Source organism: Pseudophryne corroboree, chromosome 6, assembly GCF_028390025.1.
Source record: "Pseudophryne corroboree isolate aPseCor3 chromosome 6, aPseCor3.hap2, whole genome shotgun sequence".
Classification (NCBI taxonomy): Eukaryota; Metazoa; Chordata; class Amphibia; order Anura; family Myobatrachidae; genus Pseudophryne; species Pseudophryne corroboree.
The window spans coordinates 770936390-770959312 of NC_086449.1; the positions used below are offsets into that span (position 1 = coordinate 770936390).

A 22923-nucleotide genomic window follows, 5' to 3' on the forward strand; every position below is an offset into this window, starting at 1 on the left:
GTTCAGATCACAGGTTGTACGGTGTGATTGGTGTGGCTGGTATGAGTCTTACCCGGGATTCAAAATCCTTCCTTATTGTGTACGCTCGTCCGGGCACAGTATCCTGAGGCTTGGAGGAGGGTCATGGGGGGAGGAGCCAGTGCACACCAGCTAGTCCTAAAGCTTTTACTTTTGTGCCCAGTCTCCTGCGGAGCCGCTATTCCCCATGGTCCTTTCGGAGTTCCCAGCATCCACTACGGACTATGAGAAATAGAATTATCGGTAAGTAAATTCTTATTTTTACAGTGTACCTAATAAACTGTAGCTAGAATCTGATTGGTTGCCATAGGCAACACCTCTACGTGTTCTCTTGTTGAGGAGGTTTGATACACCACCCCTTTTGTTCTTCACATTTGTGTTGCTATTGCATAAAGTTGCTTCAAAACGAAAGAAAAAAAGAAGAAGCAAGTGATAGGGCTTGTGCAGTTCCCAGCATGCACTGCGCGCTTCCCGGAAGCAATGTGACAGGAAACACATGTTGGTGTAGTAACTGCGTGAGTGTCGGAGGAGCGCAGCCCTCTCAGCCTGTACCATGGTGAAATCCAGCAGCGCCCTGTTGGCGCTTATACACCAGCATCTGCTGCAGGGCGGGTACCGCAATGCGGCCAGAGAGCTGCAGATAGAGAGTAGAGAGGTAATGATGTTATTGCACCCATGTTCCTTCATATCTGTGCACTGTGCTGTGTGTCAGGGGGAGGCTACAAGTCCCAACATGCATTGTCTAAGCTAATCCAATATAGCAGTGCCACAACATGCTGGTACCTGTAGTTCCATAGCGGGTGAAGAGCCACATATTGCCTAACCCTAACATATATAGTGACATATGCCTGTTGCTTTCATGTTGTAATCCGTGCACTGTTTATTCCTCATTCAGTGCAAATGTTTTGCATAACAGAGTGAAACAATTAGCACACCTAAATAATTAAAAGATCTCTCTCTCCTCTCCCTGCCCCCAGACTGGGTGGGGGACTACCAGTCTTCCGCATATGAGTTATGTTATAGCTGGTGAGATTCTACCCATATTTTCATAGGGTTGGGATCTCTGCAGCAGAATGCTAACGGGAACAGGTTCTATTCCCACACTGGGTGTTGTGGACATCCACGAGTGGGAATAGTTCCCTGTGGGTTGGGATTTTGAATGCTCTGGATCCTGGTGTTGGCATGGTGACCGCTAGGATCCTGGGTGCTGGTCACATGACCACATCCCTTTTTATGGGCATAATTGATTAGCCACGGAGCTTACTTTGGGTGGGTAGCCTTGAGCTTTAACCCGCTGAGTTATTCAATGTTAAGATCACTGCCTCCCATGATAAACCCACGGTTAATGCGTGATAACCCATAGTTTCTGGGATTAAATGTCTGGAGCTATGGGGTAACACGCTTATGGCAGCTGCGATAAGGGCAAAGAGCCATACTTACCTCATATTTCTGTGTGCATCTCAGGAGGGTACAAACAGAAATCTGTGGTAAATGGAGCATGTGGGTTGCAATTCAATAGCTCTGGGTACTGTCAACAAGCCTGCAGTAAAACCCAGTGGCTAATTGATTATGCCCCTTAAAGTGACAGTCATTTACAAGGCCAGATTAACCCCCAGAGTTCTGCCCTGTGAGTTAATGGCATGCTGTTGTCTTAGGTGAATGGCGGTGGGTGGAATATATTTGTTTTTAATGCAATGTAGTTCCAGTGTCTTGTATATAAAAAGCTGCTGAACTTTTTAGATCTCTATCAAGTTTTAAAATTCCAGTTTAGTTTACAATGATGCTGCTGTATCACAGATTTAGGCTAACGTTCAGAATATGGGGTACACTAAATTAGTAAACTCTTACCTTTATCACTTTGACTGACCGACCAGCTGGCCATGACCCGAGAAAGACCGACTGACTGTGAGATGACTGTCCCACAAGGTTCTGCTGGCCTTGTCCCACTCACCCGCAAACAGCAGCTGCTGAGTTTGAGCCGGGACAGTGTACCACTGTATCGTACTGTTCATGGAGGTGAGCTGGTGCTGAACAGTCGCTGCAGCAGAAGAGCCATCCATGCCATGTTGGGGACAAGAGGTTGTTTATCAGCCGTTTTGCGCTGCAACAGATTTTGTTAATGGAGCTAGCTAGCTGGCAGGTGCTGTGAGGAGGAGGGCAACGACAGGGTCGTAATTACGCTGGCAATCTGCATTACTGGAACTACCGGGGAGCGGCGGTGGATGTTGCTGCCAGAGACACTGTAAGCCAAGTGCTGCAAGGGTGAGGAAGGGGTCAGGAGTGACGGAGAAAACCGACATCACCACCGCCTCTTGCTAGGCCAGTGTACCCCATGTTGTGACCTTCAACTGGATACAGTATTTATAGCTCCGAGGACATTCTGATTGTTTTTATCAGAAATGCTTGTGGAGTCCAGTAAAGCCAATTACACTAAAATAACTGCAGTAATGATTAAGAACCATTGAAAGGAATATTGATTTAACCTTATATAAAAGATGCATAGGGATATATTCAATAAGAGTTGGATCCATTCTGACATGCATGGAATGGATCCGACAAGCCCTATTCAATAGAGTGGCTAAATCAGAGTGTCGGATTTGGCTGGCGTCCGTGCAGCTGCTGTCAGCAGCTCCCCGTGTGTGAGATCACAATGAGGTGCTGGAGGGAGTCGCACATCATGGCACTCAGCCGTGTAGCCCAGTGTCGGCCAGGGAGTGCTGCAGGGAGAGGGGTGCCTGGCCGCACTGCTCCCCATAGTCTGCTGCACCGCTCCCCCTGTCTCCTCGTCTCAATCCGACTTTTTTTAAAGTCTGATTGAGATTGTCGGAAACAAGGCCAAAACTTGTCTGATTTGGCCCTGTTTCCGACAGAAGCACGCGGATTCACATGTCACCCATATTGAATAGGTCGGAACCCCTTCCGACCGAAATCTGTCAGAAGCTGCCGTCTTTCTGACAAGACGGCAACTTCCAACAGCTATTGAATACACCCCTAAGTCGCAAATATTCATGTTAACATTTGAAGATGTGGTGTGAGCTGAAGATATGGGGGATAAGGTTTTTTGGGGGGAATTCTATTTAATATTCTATGGGGTTTTTTTTGTTTGTTTTTTATTGTGTGCGCACCCCATGTTCTAAAGTTTTACTGAGATGTTAAACAGCAGACTTCTGGCTGAAGACGTCACTGAAGGACACTGTGGCAAACTGTTATTGATATCAATGAGTCCTAGCATATACTCTGTTTTATAGCAAATGTACATACAGTGTGAAAGATTGGGTGTAGTATGGTATGCCGGCGGCCAGGCAACCAGCATACCGGCGCCGGGAGCCTGACCGCCGGCATACCGACAGCGTGGCGAGCGCAAATGAGCCCCTTGCAGGCTCGCTGCACTCGCCACTCTGTGGGCACGGTGGCTCGCCACGCTATTTTATTCTCCCACCAGGCGGGTCGTGGACCCCCACGATGGAGAAAAAGTGTCGGTATTCCGGCGCCGGTATACTGTGCGCTGGGATCCCGACAGTCGGCATACTGAAGACCACCCAAAGTTAAGCTATATGCACATATATATATATATATATATATATATATATATATATATATATATATATACACACACACACACACACACACACACACACACACACACACACACACACACACACACACACACGATACGTTTAATTTGCTGGCGGTCAGGATACCAACGCTGGAATCCCGCCAGCTGTTATCCTGGCACAACAGGACTATTCCCACCTATGGGTGTCCGTGACACCATAGAGTGGAAACTGAGCCCGCAAGGTGACTCTTTGCGCTCGCCACACTGCTGGTATTCTGGCGGGCGGGATGCCGCTGTTGGGATATTGACAGCTGGCATCCCGTCCGCCGGTAAAACATACTGAACCCACATAGATATATCTATCTCTCAGTCGACAATCGCTTCATTAATTCCTTTAGGAACAGTCGCAGCCTTGCATGCCATGTAGCAAGATGTGTTGCAGCATGCTGCATCGTAGCAAAGATGAGCGTGGCTATTTCTAATATATAATATTAGGATACTGTGAACACAGTGGGTCGGATACTATGGAACACAAATCAGCCATATGTGGTCTTGCTTTGCATGCAGGGGAAGAAGATGCATACGCCTTGATTCCAGGTTGCATGCATATTTTCATTTCGGCCACTCCTATATGTAAGCTTGATTTGCTACATATCGGGGGTGCTCTTGTGCAAGCCTATAGTTGGTACGTAACTTTGTATAGCCTGCAGCTGGGTCCATGTGCTCCTGCTGATTTCTTTGCAGCCCATGGGGCTGTTTCAGAAATCCAGGGCAAGATGAGGTACCGTTGCTGGTGTTTCAGTACCTATGCGATTGCACCCTCACCACCTGTTGGCTGATTGAATCAACCTTTTAAGGGTTTTTCCCCAATTACATTTTCTTTTGGAAATATCACTTGTTGGCATAGGGGTGTGGAAAGGATCCGACATTTGAGTATTCTATTAGCGGCCAAATCCGACAGGACTTGGCCGTTCCCAACAATGCCAATCCAACTTCTTTTTTTTTTGTTCTTTTTTTAAGGCTGATTGACATTGTCGGAAACGGAGCTAAAACCTGTCGGATTTGGCCACGAATCTAACAAAACACGTGGATCCGCGGCTAATCCGCCGATCCGCGTGTTTTCCTACAAGTCTCAAATGCAGACCTGTCAGAAAAAAAACAGCCCCACTGAGTAGGTCGGAACAGTTTCCAACCTAAAAAAGTTGGAAACTGACCTCTTTCTGACAAAACAGAAGTTCCGATTTCAATACCCCCCATAGCAGAATAAATGCAATGCTAGTGTTTGTTACGTACAAGTATTGTGGGGATAATCCCAAACGTAAGTATGCCGGGGAGTTTAGTTTGGTGCACCTGTCTTGATTTTAGGCATACGGGCTGTATTCTGATTGCCGGTCTGCCGTACCCAACCTATATTGTGAGTGTTGTGTTGTCCATCTGTATCTACAGTGTTTGACCCTTTGTGGTATTGGTGCTGTAACGTTTATCTAGTTAATCTAGTTTTCCTATTTCCATACAGAAATTCTCTTCACCAAAGATAACTCTTAATAATATCTACAAGAAGTGGCATAAGTAAGTGACCCATCTATGTTGTGTGTCTAAAAAATGCATACAAATGAGTGGCTTGAGTGATGCTGTAAATATTGGAATATCTGCTAAAAAATGTTCAATCCTATTTGGGCAATTCATTTAGGTGGGGTGAAGTGCGGCCGTGAACCACAGTTATGGGGTATCCTAAATCGTGTATTTTCATATATATCCCTGTGAACGGACAGTTGCTGCATGCCGCAGGCATCGCCCACAATTTGCCTCTAATTGAATGGACCCCACTGAGTGTTTATCATTCTGTGAGTGTAAATGAGTTGTCATGGTGACTGAGAGTCTTACGTTGTATTTGGGTTACCATAGTGACATTATCTGTGCTTTGACCATCAATCAAACATGACTGTCCCAATGTACAGAACCACTGATCGTTATTCGATGTTGTCCTGATATTATTTTTGTCACTGCAGCGTTGAACAGTGAAATACAGTATTAGCCAGTCACAGTACTGGATGACTACAGGGGTGTAGTATGGTATGCTGGCGACCAGCATACCGGCGCTGGAAGCCCGACCGCCGGCATGCCGACAGCGTGGCGAGCGCAAATGAGCCCCTTGCGAGCTTGCTACGCGCGCCACGCTATTTATTCTCCCTCCAGGGGGGTCATGGACCCCCACGAGGGAGAAAATCTGTCGGTATGCCGGCAGTCGGCATACTGAAGACCACCCGACTACAGTAACAACCTCATGTTTAGGGCCTTTTTGTAATGCGTTGTTATATGTCAAATAAAAGCTACGGCTGCAGTTATTTGAGCTGCTCTGACATCACTGAACCTTCATTGGCTTTACTTGTGCTTTGTTTTCATGGCGCGCATATGGTGGCTGACAGGGTAACACGCAAAAAGCAGGTACAGGCATTGTGCCTAATTCAGACGTGATCTTAGATGTGCGAGAAAACGCACATCTACGATCAATTTCTCTTATGTCCTAGAGGATGCTGAGGTCCACATTAGTACCATGAGGTATAGACGAGTCCCTTGGGAGCCATGGGAACTTTTAAGAGTTTAATAGTGTGAACTGGCTCCTCCCTCTAGGCCCCTCCTACCAGACTCGGTTTAGAAAATGTGCCCGGAGGAGCTGGTGGATGGACGCCCAGCACACGGCAAGTCCGCCTCTCATGCCTGAACCAGCCCCCCCTAGCAGACATACAAGATAATCACATGGCGGCAATGCTTTCACATGAGTAGCCCTCTGCCCGTGCAGCCTAGCTGTATTAAGGGTCGCAGCGGCTGCGTGTGATGTCACAGAGCCGCTGCGGCCCACCCCTAAAACACATCGTTGATGCCCCGTTCCCAACCCCCTCCAACTCTAGGACCTTCTGGCGTATGCGCAGAAATTTACTCACCGGTAATTCTATTTCTCGTAGTCCTAGTGGATGCTGGGAACTCCGTAAGGACCATGGGGAATAGACGGGCTCCGCAGGAGACTGGGCACTCTAAAAGAAAAGATTAGGTACTATCTGGTGTGCACTGGCTCCTCCCTCTATGCCCCTCCTCCAGACCTCAGTTAGATTTCTGTGCCCGGCCGAGCTGGATGCACACTAGGGGCTCTCCTGAGCTCCTAGAAACAAAGTATATGTTAGGTTTTTTATTTTACAGTGAGACCTGCTGGCAACAGGCTCACTGCAACGAGGGATTAAGGGGAGAAGAAGCGAACCTACCTGCTTGCAGCTAGCTTGGGCTTCTTAGGCTACTGGACACCATTAGCTCCAGAGGGATCGACCGCAGGAACCGTCCTTGGTGTTCGTTCCCGGAGCCGCGCCGCCGTCCCCCTTACAGAGCCAGAAGCATGAAGACGGTCCGGAAAATCGGCGGCAGAAGACTTCAGTCTTCACCAATGTAGCGCACAGCACTGCAGCTGTGCGCCATTGCTCCTCATACACACTTCACACTCCGGTCACTGAGGGTGCAGGGCGCTGGGGGGGGGGGGGGGGGGGCGACCTGAGCAGCAATAAAAACACCTTGGCTGGCAAAATAATCACAATATATAGCCCCAGAGGCTATATATGTGATAATTTCCCCTGCCAGAATCCATAAAAAAGCGGGAGAAAAGTCCGCGAAAAAGGGGCGGAGCTATCCCTCGGCACACTGGCGCCATTTTCTCTTCACAGTGTAGCTGGAAGACAGCTCCCCAGGCTCTCCCCTGTAGTTTTCAGGCTCAAAGGGTTAAAAAGAGAGGAGGGGCACTAAATTTAGGCGCAATATTGTTTATACAAGCAGCTATTAGGGAAAATTCACTCAGTGATAGTGTTTATCCTTACATTATATAGCGCTCTGGTGTGTGCTGGCATACTCTCTCTCTGTCTCCCCAAAGGGCTGTGTGGGGTCCTGTCCTCAGTCAGAGCATTCCCTGTGTGTGTGCGGTGTGTCAGTACGGCTGTGTCGACATTTTTGATGAGGAGGCTTATGTGGAGGCGGAGCAGATGCCGATAAATGGGATGTCGCCCCCTGTGGGATGACACCAGAGTGGATGGATAGGTGGAAGGTATTAACCGACAGTGTCAACTCCTTACATAAAAGGCTGGATGACGTAACAGCTATGGGACAGCCGGCTTCTCAGCCCGCGCCTGCCCAGGCGTCTCAAAGGCCATCAGGGGCTCAAAAACGCCCGCTCCCTCAGATGGCAGACACAGATGTCGACACGGAGTCTGACTCCAGTGTCGACGAGGTTGAGACATATACACAATCCACTAGGAACATCCGTTACATGATCCCGGCAATAAAAAATGTTACACATTTCTGACATTAACCCAAGTACCACTAAAAAAGGGTTTTATGTTTGGGGAGAAAAAGCAGGCAGTGTTTTGTTCCCCCATCAAATGAGTGAATGAAGTGTGAAAAAGCGTGGGTTCCCCCGATAAGAAACTGGTAATTTCTAAAAAGTTACTGATGGCGTACCTTTTCCCGCCAGAGGATAAGTTACGCTGGGAGATATCCCCTAGGGTGGATAAGGCGCTCACACGTTTGTCAAAAAAGGTGGCACTGCCGTCTTAGGATACGGCCACTTTGAAGGTACCTGCTGATAAAAAGCAGGAGGCTATCCTGAAGTCTGTATTTACACACTCAGGTACTAGACTGAGACCTGCAGATAGTGCTGCTGCAGCGTGGTCTGTAACCCTGTCAAACAGGGATACTATTTTGCGAACATAAGTCGTCGTCTTATATATGAGGGATGCACAGAGGGATATTTTGCCGGCTGGCATCCAGAATTAATGCAATGGCCATTCTGTCAGGAGGGTATTAGAGACCCGACACTGGACAGGTGATGCTGACTTTAAAAGGCACATAGAGCCTTATAAGGGTGAGGAATTGTTTGGGGATGGTCTCTGGGACCTCGTATCCACAGCAACAGCTGGGAAGAAAATTTTTTACCTCAGGTTTCCTCACAGCCTAAGAAAGCACTGTATTATCAGGTACAGTCCTTTCGGCTTCAGAAAAGCAAGTGGGTCAAAGGCGCTTCCTTTCTCTAACGTCCTAGTGGATGCTGGGGACTCCGTCAGGACCATGGGGAACAGCGGCTCCGCAGGAGACAGGGCACAAAAAGTAAGCTTTTAGGATCACATGGTGTGTACTGGCTCCTCCCCCTATGACCCTCCTCCAAGCCTCAGTTAGGTTTTTGTGCCCGTCCGAGCAGGGTGCAATCTAGGTGGCTCTCATAAAGAGCTGCTTAGAAAAAGTTTTTTAGGTTTCTTATTTTCAGTGAGTCCTGCTGGCAACAGGCTCACTGCTACGAGGGACTTAGGGGAGAGAAGTGAACTCACCTGCGTGCAGGATGGATTTGCTTCTTAGGCTACTGGACACCATTAGCTCCAGAGGGATCGAACACAGGCCCAGCCATGGAGTCCGGTCCCGGAGCCGTGCCGCCGACCCCCCTTGCAGATGCCGAAGTTGAAGAGGTCCAGAGGTCCGGAAACAGGCGGCAGAAGACTTTCAGTCTTCATAAGGTAGCGCACAGCACTGCAGCTGTGCGCCATTGTTGTCGGCACACTTCACACCAGCGGTCACTGAGGGTGCAGGGCGCTGGGGGGGGCGCCCTGGGCAGCAATGTATAATACCTTTTTCTATGGCTAAAATACATCACATATAGCCCTTGAGGCTATATGGATGTATTTAACCCCTGCCATATATCGCAAACTCCGGGAGAAGAGCCCGCCGTTTTAGGGGGCGGGGCCTATTCTCCTCGGCACACAGCGCCATTTTCCTGCTCAGCTCCGCTGTGAGGAAGGCTCCCAGGACTCTCCCCTGCACTGCACTACAGAAACAGGGTAAAACAGAGAAGGGGGGCATATTTTGGCGATATTTATAGATATTAAGCGCATATAACAGAAACAACACCTTTTAGGGTTGTTTATATACATTTTTATAGCGCTTTGGTGTGTGCTGGCAAACTCTCCCTCTGTCTCCCCAAAGGGCTAGTGGGGTCCTGTCTTCGATAAGAGCATTCCCTGTGTGTCTGCTGTGTGTCGGTACGTGTGTGTCGACATGTATGAGGACGATGTTGGTGTGGAGGCGGAGCAATTGCCGGTAATGGTGATGTCACCCCCTAGGGAGTCGACACCGGAATGGATGGCTTTAATTATGGAATTACGTGATAATGTTAGCACGCTGCAAAAGTCAGTTGACGACATGAGACGGCCGGAAAACCAGTTAGTACCTGTCCAGGCGTCTCAGGCACCGTCAGGGGCTGTAAAACGTCCCTTACCTCAGTCAGTCTACACAGGTACCGACACAGATGAATCTAGTGTCGACGGTGAAGAAAGAAACGTATTTTCCAATAGGGCCACACGTTATATGATCACGGCAATGAAGGAGGCTTTGCATATCTCTGATACTGCAGGTACCTCAAAGGGGGGTATTATGTGGGGTGTGAAAAAAACTACCTGTAGCTTTTCCAGAATCAGAGGAATTGAATGACGTGTGTGATGAAGCGTGGGTTAACCCCGATGGAAAACTGCTAATTTCAAAGAAGTTATTGGCATTATACCCTTTCCCACCAGAGGTTAGGGCGCGCTGGGAAACACCCCCTAGGGTGGATAAGGCGCTCACACGCTTATCAAAACAAGTGGCGTTACCGTCTCCTGATACGGCCGCCCTCAAGGATCCAGCTGATAGGAGGCTGGAAACTACCCTGAAGAGTATATACACACATACTGGTGTTATACTGCGACCAGCAATAGCCTCAGCCTGGATGTGCAGTGCTGGGGTGGTGTGGTCGGATTCCCTGACTGAAAATATTGATACCCTGGATAGGGACAGTATTTTATTGACTATAGAGCAATTAAAGGATGCTTTTCTTTATATGCGAGATGCTCAGAGGGATATTTGCACTCTGGCATCGAGAGTAAGTGCGATGTCCATATCTGCCAGAAGAAGTTTATGGACGCGACAGTGGTCAGGTGATGCGGATTCCAAACGGCATATGGAAGTATTGCCGTATAAAGGAGAGGAATTATTTGGGGTCGGTCTATCGGATCTGGTGGCCACGGCAACAGCCGGAAAATCCACTTTTTTTACCTCAGGTCACCTCCCAACAGAAAAAGACACCGTCTTTTCAGCCGCAGTCCTTTCGTTCCTATAAGAACAAGCGGGCAAAAGGACAGTCATATTTGCCCAGAGGCAAAGGAAGGGGTAAGAGGGTGCAGCAAGCAACTACTTCCCACGAACAGAAGCCCTCCCCGGCTTCTACAAAGCCCTCAGCATGACGCTGGGGCTGTGCAAGCGGACTCAGGGGCGGTGGGGGGTCGACTAAAGATTTTCAGCACACAGTGGGCGCGCTCACAGGTGGACCCTTGGATCCTGCAGGTAGTATCTCAGGGTTACAAGTTGGAATTCGAAAAGTCTCCCCCTCGCCGGTTCCTAAAGTCTGCTTTACCAACGTCTCCCTCAGAAAGGGCGACGGTATTGGAAGCCATTCACAAGCTGTATTCTCAGCAGGTGATAGTCAAGGTACCCCTCCTACAACAGGGAAAGGGGTATTATTCCACACTATTTGTGGTACCGAAGCCGGACGGTTCGGTAAGACCTATTCTAAATCTGAAATCCTTGAACCTGTACATACAGAAATTCAAGTTCAAGATGGAGTCACTCAGAGCAGTGATAGCGAATCTGGAAGAAGGGGACTTCATGGTGTCCCTGGACATAAAAGATGCTTATCTGCATGTCCCAATTTACCCTTCACACCAAGGGTATCTCAGGTTCGTGATACAAAACTGTCATTATCAGTTTCAAACGCTGCCGTTTGGTTTGTCCACGGCACCTCGGGTCTTTACCAAGGTAATGGCCGAAATGATGGTTCTTCTACGAAGAAAAGGCGTATTAGTTATCCCTTACTTGGACGATCTCCTGATAAGGGCAAGGTCCAGAGAACAGCTGGAAGTCGGAGTAGCACTAACCCAAGTAGTGCTTCAACAACACGGGTGGATTCTGAATCTTCCAAAATCTCAATTGACCCCGACGACACGTCTGCTGTTCCTGGGAATGATTCTGGACACTGTTCAGAAAAAGGTGTTTCTCCCGGAGGAGAAAGCAAGGGAGTTATCCGAACTTGTCAGGAACCTCCTAAAACCAGGAAATGTGTCAGTACATCAATGCACAAGAGTCCTGGGAAAGATGGTGGCTTCTTACGAAGCGATTCCATTCGGCAGATTCCACGCACGAATATTTCAGTGGGATCTGCTGGACAAATGGTCCGGATCGCATCTGCACATGCATCAGCGGATAACACTGTCACCAAGAACAAGGGTGTCTCTTCTGTGGTGGTTGCAGAGTGCCCATCTGTTAGAGGGCCGCAGATTCGGCATACAGGACTGGGTCCTGGTGACTACGGATGCCAGCCTACGAGGCTGGGGAGCAGTCACACAGGGAAGAAACTTCCAGGGCGTGTGGTCGAACCTGGAGACGTCTCTTCACATAAATATACTGGAGCTAAGAGCGATTTACAATGCTCTAAGCCTGGCAAAACCGCTGCTTCAGGGTCAGCCGGTGTTGATCCAGTCGGACAACATCACGGCAGTCGCCCACGTAAACAGACAGGGCGGCACGAGAAGCAGAAGAGCAATGACAGAAGCTGCAAGGATTCTTCGCTGGGCGGAAAATCATGTCATAGCACTGTCAGCAGTGTTCATTCCGGGAGTGGACAACTGGGAAGCAGACTTCCTCAGCAGACACGACCTCCACCCGGGAGAGTGGGGACTTCATCCAGAAGTCTTCCACATGATTGTGAACCGTTGGGAAAAACCAAAGGTGGACATGATGGCGTCCCGCCTCAACAAGAAACTGGACAGATATTGCGCCAGGTCAAGAGACCCTCAGGCAATAGCTGTGAACGCTCTGGTAACACCGTGGGTGTACCAGTCCGTGTATGTGTTTCCTCCTCTGCCTCTCATACCAAAGGTACTGAGAATTATACGGCTACGGGGAGTAAGAACAATACTCGTGGCTCCGGATTGGCCGAGAAGGACTTGGTACCCGGAACTTCAAGAGATGCTCACGGAAGACCCGTGGCCTCTACCGTTAAGAAGGGATCTGCTTCAGCAGGGACCTTGTATGTTCCAAGACTTACCGCGACTGCGTTTGACGGCATGGCGGTTGAACGCCGGATTCTAAAAGAAAAGGGCATTCCAGAGGAAGTTATTCCTACCTTGATTAAAGCCAGGAAGGAAGTGACCGCACAACATTATCACCGCATTTGGAGAAAATATGTTGCGTGGTGTGAGGCCAAGAAGGCCCCAACGGAGGAATTTCAATTGGGTCGATTCCTACATTTCCTGCAGGCAGGATTGTCTATGGGCCTCAAATTGGGGTCTATTAAGGTTCAAATTTCGGCCTTATCGATTTTCTTCCAGAAAGAATTGGCTTCAGTGCCTGAAGTACAAACCTTTGTCAAAGGTGTACTACATATACAGCCCCCGATTGTGCCTCCAGTGGCACCGTGGGATCTCAACGTAGTTTTGGATTTTCTCAAATCCCATTGGTTTGAGCCGCTCAAATCGGTAGATTTGAAGTATCTTACATGGAAAGTAACCATGCTACTGGCCCTGGCTTCAGCCAGGAGAGTATCAGAGTTGGCGGCTTTATCGTACAAAAGCCCATATCTGATTTTCCATTCGGACAGGGCAGAACTGCGGACGCGTCCTCAGTTTCTGCCTAAGGTGGTTTCGGCTTTTCACTTGAACCAGCCTATTGTGGTGCCTGCGGCTACTAGCGACTTGGAGGACTCCAAGTTGCTGGACGTTGTCAGAGCATTGAAAATATATATTTCAAGGACGGCTGGAGTCAGAAAATCTGACTCGCTGTTTATCCTGTATGCACCCAACAAGATGGGTGCTCCTGCGTCTAAGCAGACGATTGCTCGTTGGATCTGTAGCACAATCCAACTTGCACATTCTGTGGCAGGCCTGCCACAGCCTAAATCTGTAAATGCCCACTCCACAAGGAAGGTGGGCTCATCTTGGGCGGCTGCCCGAGGGGTCTCGGCATTACAACTTTGCCGAGCAGCTACGTGGTCAGGGGAGAACACGTTTGTAAAATTTTACAAATTTGATACTCTGGCTAAGGAGGACCTGGAGTTCTCTCATTCGGTGCTGCAGAGTCATCCGCACTCTCCCGCCCGTTTGGGAGCTTTGGTATAATCCCCATGGTCCTGACGGAGTCCCCAGCATCCACTAGGACGTTAGAGAAAATAAGAATTTACTTACCGATAATTCTATTTCTCATAGTCCGTAGTGGATGCTGGGCGCCCATCCCAAGTGCGTATTGTCTGCAATACTTGTACATAGTTATTGTTACAAAAATCGGGTTATTATTGTTGTGAGCCATCTTTTCAGAGGCTTCTTCGTTGTTATCATACTGTTAACTGGGTTCAAATCACAAGTTGTACGGTGTGATTGGTGTGGCTGGTATGAGTCTTACCCGGGATTCAAGATCCTTCCTTATTGTGTACGCTCGTCCAGGCACAGTACCTAACTGAGGCTTGGAGGAGGGTCATAGGGGGAGGAGCCAGTACACACCATGTGATCCTAAAAGCTTACTTTTTGTGCCCTGTCTCCTGCGGAGCCGCTGTTCCCCATGGTCCTGACGGAGTCCCCAGCATCCACTACGGACTATGAGAAATAGAATTATCGGTAAGTAAATTCTTATTTTCTGCACAGAGACGAGGGAAGAGGGAAAAAGCTGCACCAGTCAGCCAGTTCCCAGAATCAAAATTCTTCCCCCGCTTCCTCTGAGTCCACCGCATGACGCGGGGGCTCCACAGGCGTAGCCAGGTACGGTGGGGGGCCGCCTCAAAAATTTCAGCGATCAGTGGGCTCGCTCACAGGTGGATCCCTGGATCCTTCAAGTAGTATCTCAGGGGTACAAGCTGGAATTCGAGGCGTCTCCCCCCCCCCCCCCCCCTGCCGTTTCCTCAAATCTGCCTTGCCGACAACTCCCTCAGGCAGGGAGGCTGTGCTAGAGGCAATTCACAAGCTGTATTCCCAGCAGGTGATAGTCAAGGTGCCCCTACTTCAACAAGGACGGGGTTACTATTCCACACTGTTTGTGGTACCGAAACCGGACGGTTCGGTGAGACCCATTTTAAATTTGAAGTCCTTGAACACATACATAAAAAAATTCAAGTTCAAGATGGAATCGCTCAGGGCGGTTATTGCAAGCCTGGAGGAGGGGGATTACATGGTATCCCTGGACATCAAGGATGCTTACCTGCATGTCCCCATTTACCATCCTCACCAGGAGTACCTCAGATTTGTGGTACAGGATTGCCATTACCAATTCCAAACACTGCCGTTTGGACTGTCCACGGCACCGAGGGTCTTTACCAAGGTAATGGCAGAAATGATGATACTCCTTCGAAAAAAGGGAGTTTTTAATTATCCCGTACTTGGACGATCTCCTTATAAAGGCGAGGTCCATGGAGCAGTTGTTGGTCGGAGTAGCACTATCTCGGGAAGTGCTACAACAGCACGGATGGATTCTATACATTCCAAAGTCACAGCTGGTTCCTACCACACGCCTGCTGTTCCTGGGGATGGTTCTGGACACAGAACAGAAAAAAAGTGTTTCTCCCGCAGGAGAAAGCCAAGGAGCTGTCATCTCTAGTCAGAGACCTCCTGAAACCAAAACAGGTATCGGTGCATCACTGCACACGAGTCCTGGGAAAAATGGTAGCTTCTTACGAAGCAAAATTCCATTCGGCAGGTTCCATGCAAGAACCTTTCAGTGGGACCTCTTGGACAAGTGGTCGGAATCGCATCTTCAGATGCATCGGCTGATAACCCTGTCTCCAAGGACCAGGGTATCTCTACTGTGGTGGCTGCAGAGTGCTCATCTTCAAGAGGGCCGCAGATTCGGCATACTGGACTGGGTCCTGGTAACCACGGATGCCAGCCTTCGAGGCTGGGGGGCAGTCACACAGGGAAGAAATTTCCAAGGACTTTCGTCAAGTCAGGAGTCGTCCCTACACATAAATATTCTGGAACTGAGGGCCATTTACAATGCCCTAAGTCTGGCAAGGCCTCTGCTTCAAAACCAGCCGGTACTGATCCAATCAGACAACATCACGGCAATCGCCCATGTAAACCGACAGGGCGGCACAAGAAGCAGGATGGCGATGGCAGAAGCCACAAGGATTCTCCGATGGGCGGAAAATCACGTCTTAGCACTGTCAGCAGTGTTCATTCCGGGAGTGGACAACTGGGAAGCAGACTTCCTCAGCAGACACGACCGACACCCGGGAGAGTGGGGACTTCATCCAGAAGTCTTCCAACTGTTGGTAAACCGTTGGGAAAGGCCACAGGTGGACATGATGGCATCCCGCCTAAACAAAAAACTAGATATTGCGCCAGGTCAAGGGACCCTCAGGCAATAGCTATGGACGCTCTAGTGACACCGTGGGTGTACCAGTCGGTTTATGTATTCCCTCCTCTGCCTCTCATACCAAAGGTACTGAGAATAATAAGAAAACGAGGAGTAAAACGATACTCGTGGTTCCGGATGGGCCGAGAAGAGCTTGGTACCCAGAACTTCAAGAAATAATATCAGAGGACCCATGGCCTCTACCGCTCAGACAGGATCTGCTACAGCAGGGGCCCTGTCTGTTCCAAGACTTACCGCGGCTGCGTTGGACGGCATGGCGGTTGAATTCCGGATCCTAAAGCAAAAGGGCATTCCGGAGGAAGTAATTCCTACGCTGATAAAAGCCAGGAAAGAAGTAACCGCAAACCATTATCACCGTATTTGGAGAAAATATGTTGCGTGGTGTGAGGCCAGGAAGGCCCCAACAGAGGAATTTCAGCTGGGTCGTTTTCTGCACTTCCTACAGTCAGGAGTGACTATGGGCCTAAAATTGGGTTCCATTAAGGTCCAGATTTCGGCTCTGTCGATTTTCTTCCAGAAAGAACTGGCTTCACTGCCTGGAGTTCAGACATTTGTAAAGGGAGTGCTACATATGCAGCCTCTTTTTTGTGCCTTCTGTGGCACCTTGGGATCTCAACGTGGTGTTGAGTTTCTTAAAATCACATTGGTTTGAGCCACTTAAAACTGTGGATTTGAAATATCTCACGTGGAAAGTGGTCATGTTATTGGCCTTTGCTTCGGCCAGGCGTGTGTCAGAATTGGCGGCTTTGTCATGTAAAAGCCCTTATCTGATTTTCCATATGGATAGGGCAGAATTGAGGACTCGTCCCCAGTTTCTCCCTAAGGTGGTATCAGCTTTTCACTTGAACCAACCTATTGTAGTGCCTGCGGCTACTAGGGACTTGGAAGATTCCAAGTTACTGGACGTAGTCAGGGCCTTAAAAATTTATATTTCCAGGACGGCTGGAGTCAGGAAAACTGACTCGCTTTTTGTCCTGTAGGCACCCAACAAAATAGGTGCTCCTGCTTCTAAGCAGACTATTGCTCGCTGAATTTGTAGCACAATTCGGCTGGAGCATTCTGCGGCTGGATTGCCACATCCTAAATCAGTAACAGCCCATTCCGCGAGGAAAGTGGGCTCATCTTGGGCGGCTGCCCGAGGGGTCTCGGCTTTACAACTTTGCCGAGCTGCAACTTGGTCAGGGGCAAACACGTTTGCTAAATTCTACAAATTTGATACCCTGGCTGAGGAGGACCTTGAGTTCTCTCATTCGGTGCTGCAGAGTCATCCGCACTCTCCCGCCCGTTTGGGAGTTTTGGTATAATCCCATGGTCCTTACGGAGTTCCCAGCATCCACTAGGACGTCAGAGAAAATAAGATTTTACTCACCGGTAAATCTATTTCTCGTAGTCCGTAGTGGATGCTGGACGCCCATCCCAAGTGCGGATTGTCTGCAATACTTGTATGTCTCTGACGTCCTAGTGGATGCTGGGGACTCCGAAAGGACCATGGGGAATAGCGGCTCCGCAGGAGACTGGGCACAAAAGTAAAAGCTTTAAGACTACCTGGTGTGCACTGGCTCCTCCCCCTATGACCCTCCTCCAAGCCTCAGTTAGATTTTTGTGCCCGAACGAGAAGGGTGCAGTCTAGGTGGCTCTCCTGAGCTGCTTAGAAAAAAGTTTAGTTTTAGGTTTTTTATTTTCAGTGAGACCTGCTGGCAACAGGCTCACTGCATCGAGGGACTAAGGGGAGAAGAAGCGAACTCACCTGCGTGCAGAGTGGATTGGGCTTCTTAGGCTACTGGACATTCGCTCCAGAGGGACGATCACAGGCCCAGCCATGGATGGGTCCCAGAGCCGCGCCGCCGTCCCCCTTACAGAGCCAGAAGAGCAGAAGAGGTCCGGAAAAATCGGCGGCAGAAGACGTCCTGTCTTCAATAAGGTAGCGCACAGCACCGCAGCTGTGCGCCATTGCTCTCAGCACACTTCACACTCCGGTCACTGAGGGTGCAGTGCGCAGGGTGGGGGCGCCCTGAGACGCAATATAAACACCTTAGGGGGCAAAAAATGCATCACATATAGCTCCTGGGCTATATGGATGCATTTAACTCATGCCTGTTTTTCCATAAAAAAGCGGGAGAACGGCCGCCGAGAAGGGGGCGGAGCCTATCTCCTCAGCACACTGGCGCCATTTTTCCTCACAGCTCCGTTGGAGGGAAGCTCCCTGACTCTCCCCTGCAGTCCTGCACTACAGAAACAGGGTAAAACAAGAGAGGGGGGGCACTAAATTGGCAGATAAATCTATACAGCAGCTATATAAGGGAAAAACACTTATATAAGGTTATCCCTGTATATATATAGCGCTCTGGTGTGTGCTGGCAAACTCTCCCTCTGTCTCCCCAAAGGGCTAGTGGGGTCCTGTCCTCTATCAGAGCATTCCCTGTGTGTGTGCTGTGTCGGTACGTTGTGTCGACATGTATGAGGAGGAAAATGGTATGGAGGCGGAGCAATTGCCTGTATTAGTGATGTCACCCCCTAGGGAGTCGACACCTGACTGGATGGTCTTATGGAAGGAATTACGTGATAGTGTCAGCACTTTACAAAAGACTGTTGACGACATGAGACAGCCGGCAAATCAGTTAATACCTGTACAGGCGTCTCAAACACCGTCAGCGGCTCTAAAGCGCCCGTTACCTCAGGTGGTCGACACAGACCCAGACACGGACACTGACTCCAGTGTCGACGGTGAGGAAACAAACGTATTTTCCAGTAGGGCCACACGTTACATGATCACGGCAATGAAGGAGGTTTTGAACATTTCTGATACTACAAGTACCACAAAAAAGGGTATTATGTGGGGTGTGAAAAAACTACCCGTAGTTTTTCCTGAATCAGATGAATTAAATGAGGTGTGTGATGAAGCGTGGGTTTCCCCCGATAAAAAACTGCTAATTTCTAAAAAATTATTGGCATTATACCCTTTCCCGCCAGAGGTTAGGGCGCGTTGGGAAACACCCCCTAGGGTAGATAAGGCGCTCACACGCTTATCAAAACAAGTGGCGTTACCGTCTCCTGATACGGCCGCCCTCAAGGAACCAGCTGATAGGAAGCTGGAAAATATCCTAAAAAGTATATACACACATACTGGTATTATACTGCGACCAGCAATCGCCTCAGCCTGGATGTGCAGTGCTGGGGTGGCTTGGTCGGATTCCCTGACTGAAAATATTGATACCCTGGACAGGGACAATATATTATTGACTATAGAGCATTTAAAGGATGCATTTCTATATATGAGAGATGCACAGAGGGATATTTGCACTCTGGCATCAAGAGTAAGTGCGCTGTCCATTTCTGCCAGAAGAGGGTTATGGACGCGACAGTGGTCAGGTGATGCGGATTCCAAACGGCATATGGAAGTATTGCCGTATAAAGGGGAGGCGTTATTTGGAGTCGGTTTATCGGACCTGGTGGCCACGGCAACGGCTGGGAAATCCACCTTTTTACCCCAGGTCACCTCTCAGCAGAAAAAGACACCGTCTTTTCAGGCTCAGTCCTTTCGTCCCCATAAGGGCAAGCGGGCAAAAGGCCACTCGTATCTGCCCCGGGGCAGAGGAAGGGGAAAAAGACTGCAGCAGACAGCCTCTTCCCAGGAACAGAAGCCCTCCCCCGCTTCTGCCAAGTCCCCAGCATGACGCTGGGGCCTTACAAGCGGACTCAGGCACGGTGGGGGCCCGTCTCAAGAATTTCAGCGCGCAGTGGGCTCACTCGCAAGTGGACCCCTGGATCCTGCAGGTAGTATCTCAGGGGTACAAATTGGAATTCGAGACGTCTCCCCCTCGCCGGTTCCTGAAGTCTGCTTTACCAACGTCTCCCCCCGACAGGGAGACGGTATTGGAAGCCATTCACAAGCTATATTCCCAGCAGGTGATAATCAAGGTACCCCTCCTACAACAGGGAAAGGGGTATTATTCCACGCTGTTTGTGGTACCGAAGCCGGACGGCTCGGTGAGACCCATTTTAAATCTGAAATCCTTGAACACTTACATACAAAGGTTCAAATTCAAGATGGAATCACTCAGAGCAGTGATAGCGAACCTGGAAGAAGGGGACTATATGGTGTCTCTGGACATCAAGGATGCTTACCTCCATGTCCCAATTTGCCCTTCTCACCAAGGGTACCTCAGGTTTGTGGTACAGAACTGTCACTATCAGTTTCAGACGCTGCCGTTTGGATTGTCCACGGCACCCCGGGTCTTTACCAAGGTAATGGCCGAAATGATGATTCTTCTTCGAAGAAAAGGCGTCTTAATTATCCCTTACTTGGACGATCTCCTGATAAGGGCAAGGTCCAGAGAACAGTTAGAGGTCGGAGTAGCACTATCTCAAGTAGTACTACGACAGCACGGATGGATTCTAAATATTCCAAAATCGCAGCTGATTCCGACGACACGTCTGCTGTTCCTAGGGATGATTCTGGACACAGTACAGAAAAAGGTGTTTCTCCCGGAGGAGAAAGCCAGGGAGTTATCCGACCTAGTGAGGAACCTCCTAAAACCAGGCCAAGTGTCAGTGCATCAATGCACAAGGGTCCTGGGAAAAATGGTGGCTTCTTACGAAGCGATTCCATTCGGCAGATTCCACGCAAGAACTTTTCAGTGGGATCTGCTGGACAAATGGTCCGGATCGCATCTTCAAATGCATCAGCGGATAACCCTGTCTCCAAGGACAAGGGTGTCTCTCCTGTGGTGGTTGCAGAGTGCTCATCTTCTAGAGGGCCGCAGATTCGGCATTCAGGACTGGGTCCTGGTGACCACGGATGCCAGCCTGAGAGGCTGGGGAGCAGTCACACAAGGAAAAAATTTCCAGGGCTTGTGGTCAAGCATGGAAACGTCACTTCACATAAATATCCTGGAACTAAGGGCCATTTACAATGCCCTAAGTCAGGCAAGGCCTCTGCTTCAGGGTCAGCCGGTGCTGATCCAGTCGGACAACATCACGGCAGTCGCCCACGTAAACAGACAGGGCGGCACAAGAAGCAGGAGGGCAATGACGGAAGTTGCAAGGATTCTTCGCTGGGCGGAAAATCATGTGATAGCACTGTCAGCAGTGTTCATTCCGGGAGTGGACAACTGGGAAGCAGACTTCCTCAGCAGACACGATCTCCACCCGGGGGAGTGGGGACTTCACCCAGAAGTCTTCCACATGATTGTGAACCGTTGGGAAAAACCAAAGGTGGACATGATGGCGTCCCGCCTCAACAAAAAACTGGACAGATATTGCGCCAGGTCAAGGGACCCTCAGGCAATAGCTGTGGACGCTCTGGTAACACCGTGGGTGTACCAGTCAGTGTATGTGTTCCCTCCTCTGCCTCTCATAACCAAGGTACTGAGAATCATAAGAAGGAGAGGAGTAAGGACTATACTCGTGGCTCCGGATTGGCCAAGAAGGACTTGGTACCCGGAACTTCAAGAGATGCTCACGGAAGACCCGTGGCCTCTACCTCTAAGAAAGGACCTGCTCCAGCAGGGACCATGTCTGTTCCAAGACTTACCGCGGCTGCGTTTGACGGCATGGCGGTTGAACGCCGGATCCTGAAGGAAAAAGGCATTCCGGATGAAGTCATCCCTACCCTGATCAAAGCCAGGAAGGATGTAACTGTGCAACATTATCACCGTATTTGGCGTAAATATGTTGCGTGGTGTGAGGCCAGGAAGGCCCCTACAGAGGAATTTCAACTGGGTCGTTTCCTGCATTTCCTGCAAACAGGACTGTCTATGGGCCTAAAATTAGGGTCCATTAAGGTTCAAATTTCGGCCCTGTCAATATTCTTCCAAAAAGAACTAGCTTCAGTTCCTGAAGTTCAGACGTTTGTCAAGGGGGTACTGCATATACAGCCTCCTTTTGTGCCTCCAGTGGCACCTTGGGATCTCAATGTAGTTTTGGGGTTCCTAAAATCACATTGGTTTGAACCACTCACCACTGTGGACTTAAAATATCTCACATGGAAAGTGGTAATGCTGTTAGCCCTGGCCTCAGCCAGGCGTGTCTCAGAATTGGCGGCTTTATCCTATAAAAGCCCTTACCTAATTTTTCATACGGACAGGGCAGAATTGAGGACTCGTCCTCAATTTCTCCCTAAGGTGGTTTCAGCATTTCACTTAAACCAACCTATTGTGGTGCCTGCGGCTACTAGGGACTTGGAGGATTCCAAGTTGCTGGACGTAGTCAGGGCCCTGAAAATATATGTTTCTCTATCGTCCTAAGTGGATGCTGGGGTTCCTGAAAGGACCATGGGGAATAGCGGCTCCGCAGGAGACAGGGCACAAAAAAGTAAAGCTTTACTAGGTCAGGTGGTGTGCACTGGCTCCTCCCCCTATGACCCTCCTCCAGACTCCAGTTAGATTTTGTGCCCGAACGAGAAGGGTGCAATCTAGGTGGCTCTCCTAAAGAGCTGCTTAGAGAAAGTTTAGTTTAGGTTTTTTTCTTTACAGTGAGTCCTGCTGGCAACAGGATCACTGCAACGTGGGACTTAGGGGGAAAGTAGTAAACTCACCTGCATGCAGAGTGGATTTGCTGCTTGGCTACTGGACACCATTAGCTCCAGAGGGATCGAACACAGGCCCAGCCGTGGAGTCCGGTCCCGGAGCCGCGCCGCCGACCCCCTTGCAGATGCTGAAGCGTGAAGAGGTCCGGAAACCGGCGGCTGAAGACTCCTCAGTCTTCATAAGGTAGCGCACAGCACTGCAGCTGTGCGCCATTTTCCTCTCAGCACACTTCACTGGGCAGTCACTGAGGGTGCAGAGCGCTGGGGGGGGGCGCTCTGAGAGGCAAATATAAACCTTATACAAGGCTAAAAATACCTCACATATAGCCCATAGGGGCTATATGGAGATATTTAA

The 22923-nt window shown here is 49.5% G+C and overlaps 1 protein-coding gene across 9 annotated transcripts in view; it reads left to right on the forward strand.

The window, feature by feature from the left end:
- The first annotated feature begins 441 nt into the window (after positions 1-441).
- The window catches only part of TCOF1 (treacle ribosome biogenesis factor 1), a 231621-nt gene continuing 209139 nt past the window's right edge, over positions 442-22923 (forward strand). For all 9 annotated transcript variants that reach the window (XM_063928639.1, XM_063928641.1, XM_063928644.1 and 6 more), the window contains exons 1-2: positions 442-673; positions 5091-5143. In XM_063928639.1, the coding sequence (XP_063784709.1) occupies positions 572-673; positions 5091-5143 (155 nt within the window). In that variant the 5' untranslated portion in view covers positions 442-571. The remainder of the gene's footprint in view (positions 674-5090; positions 5144-22923) is intronic.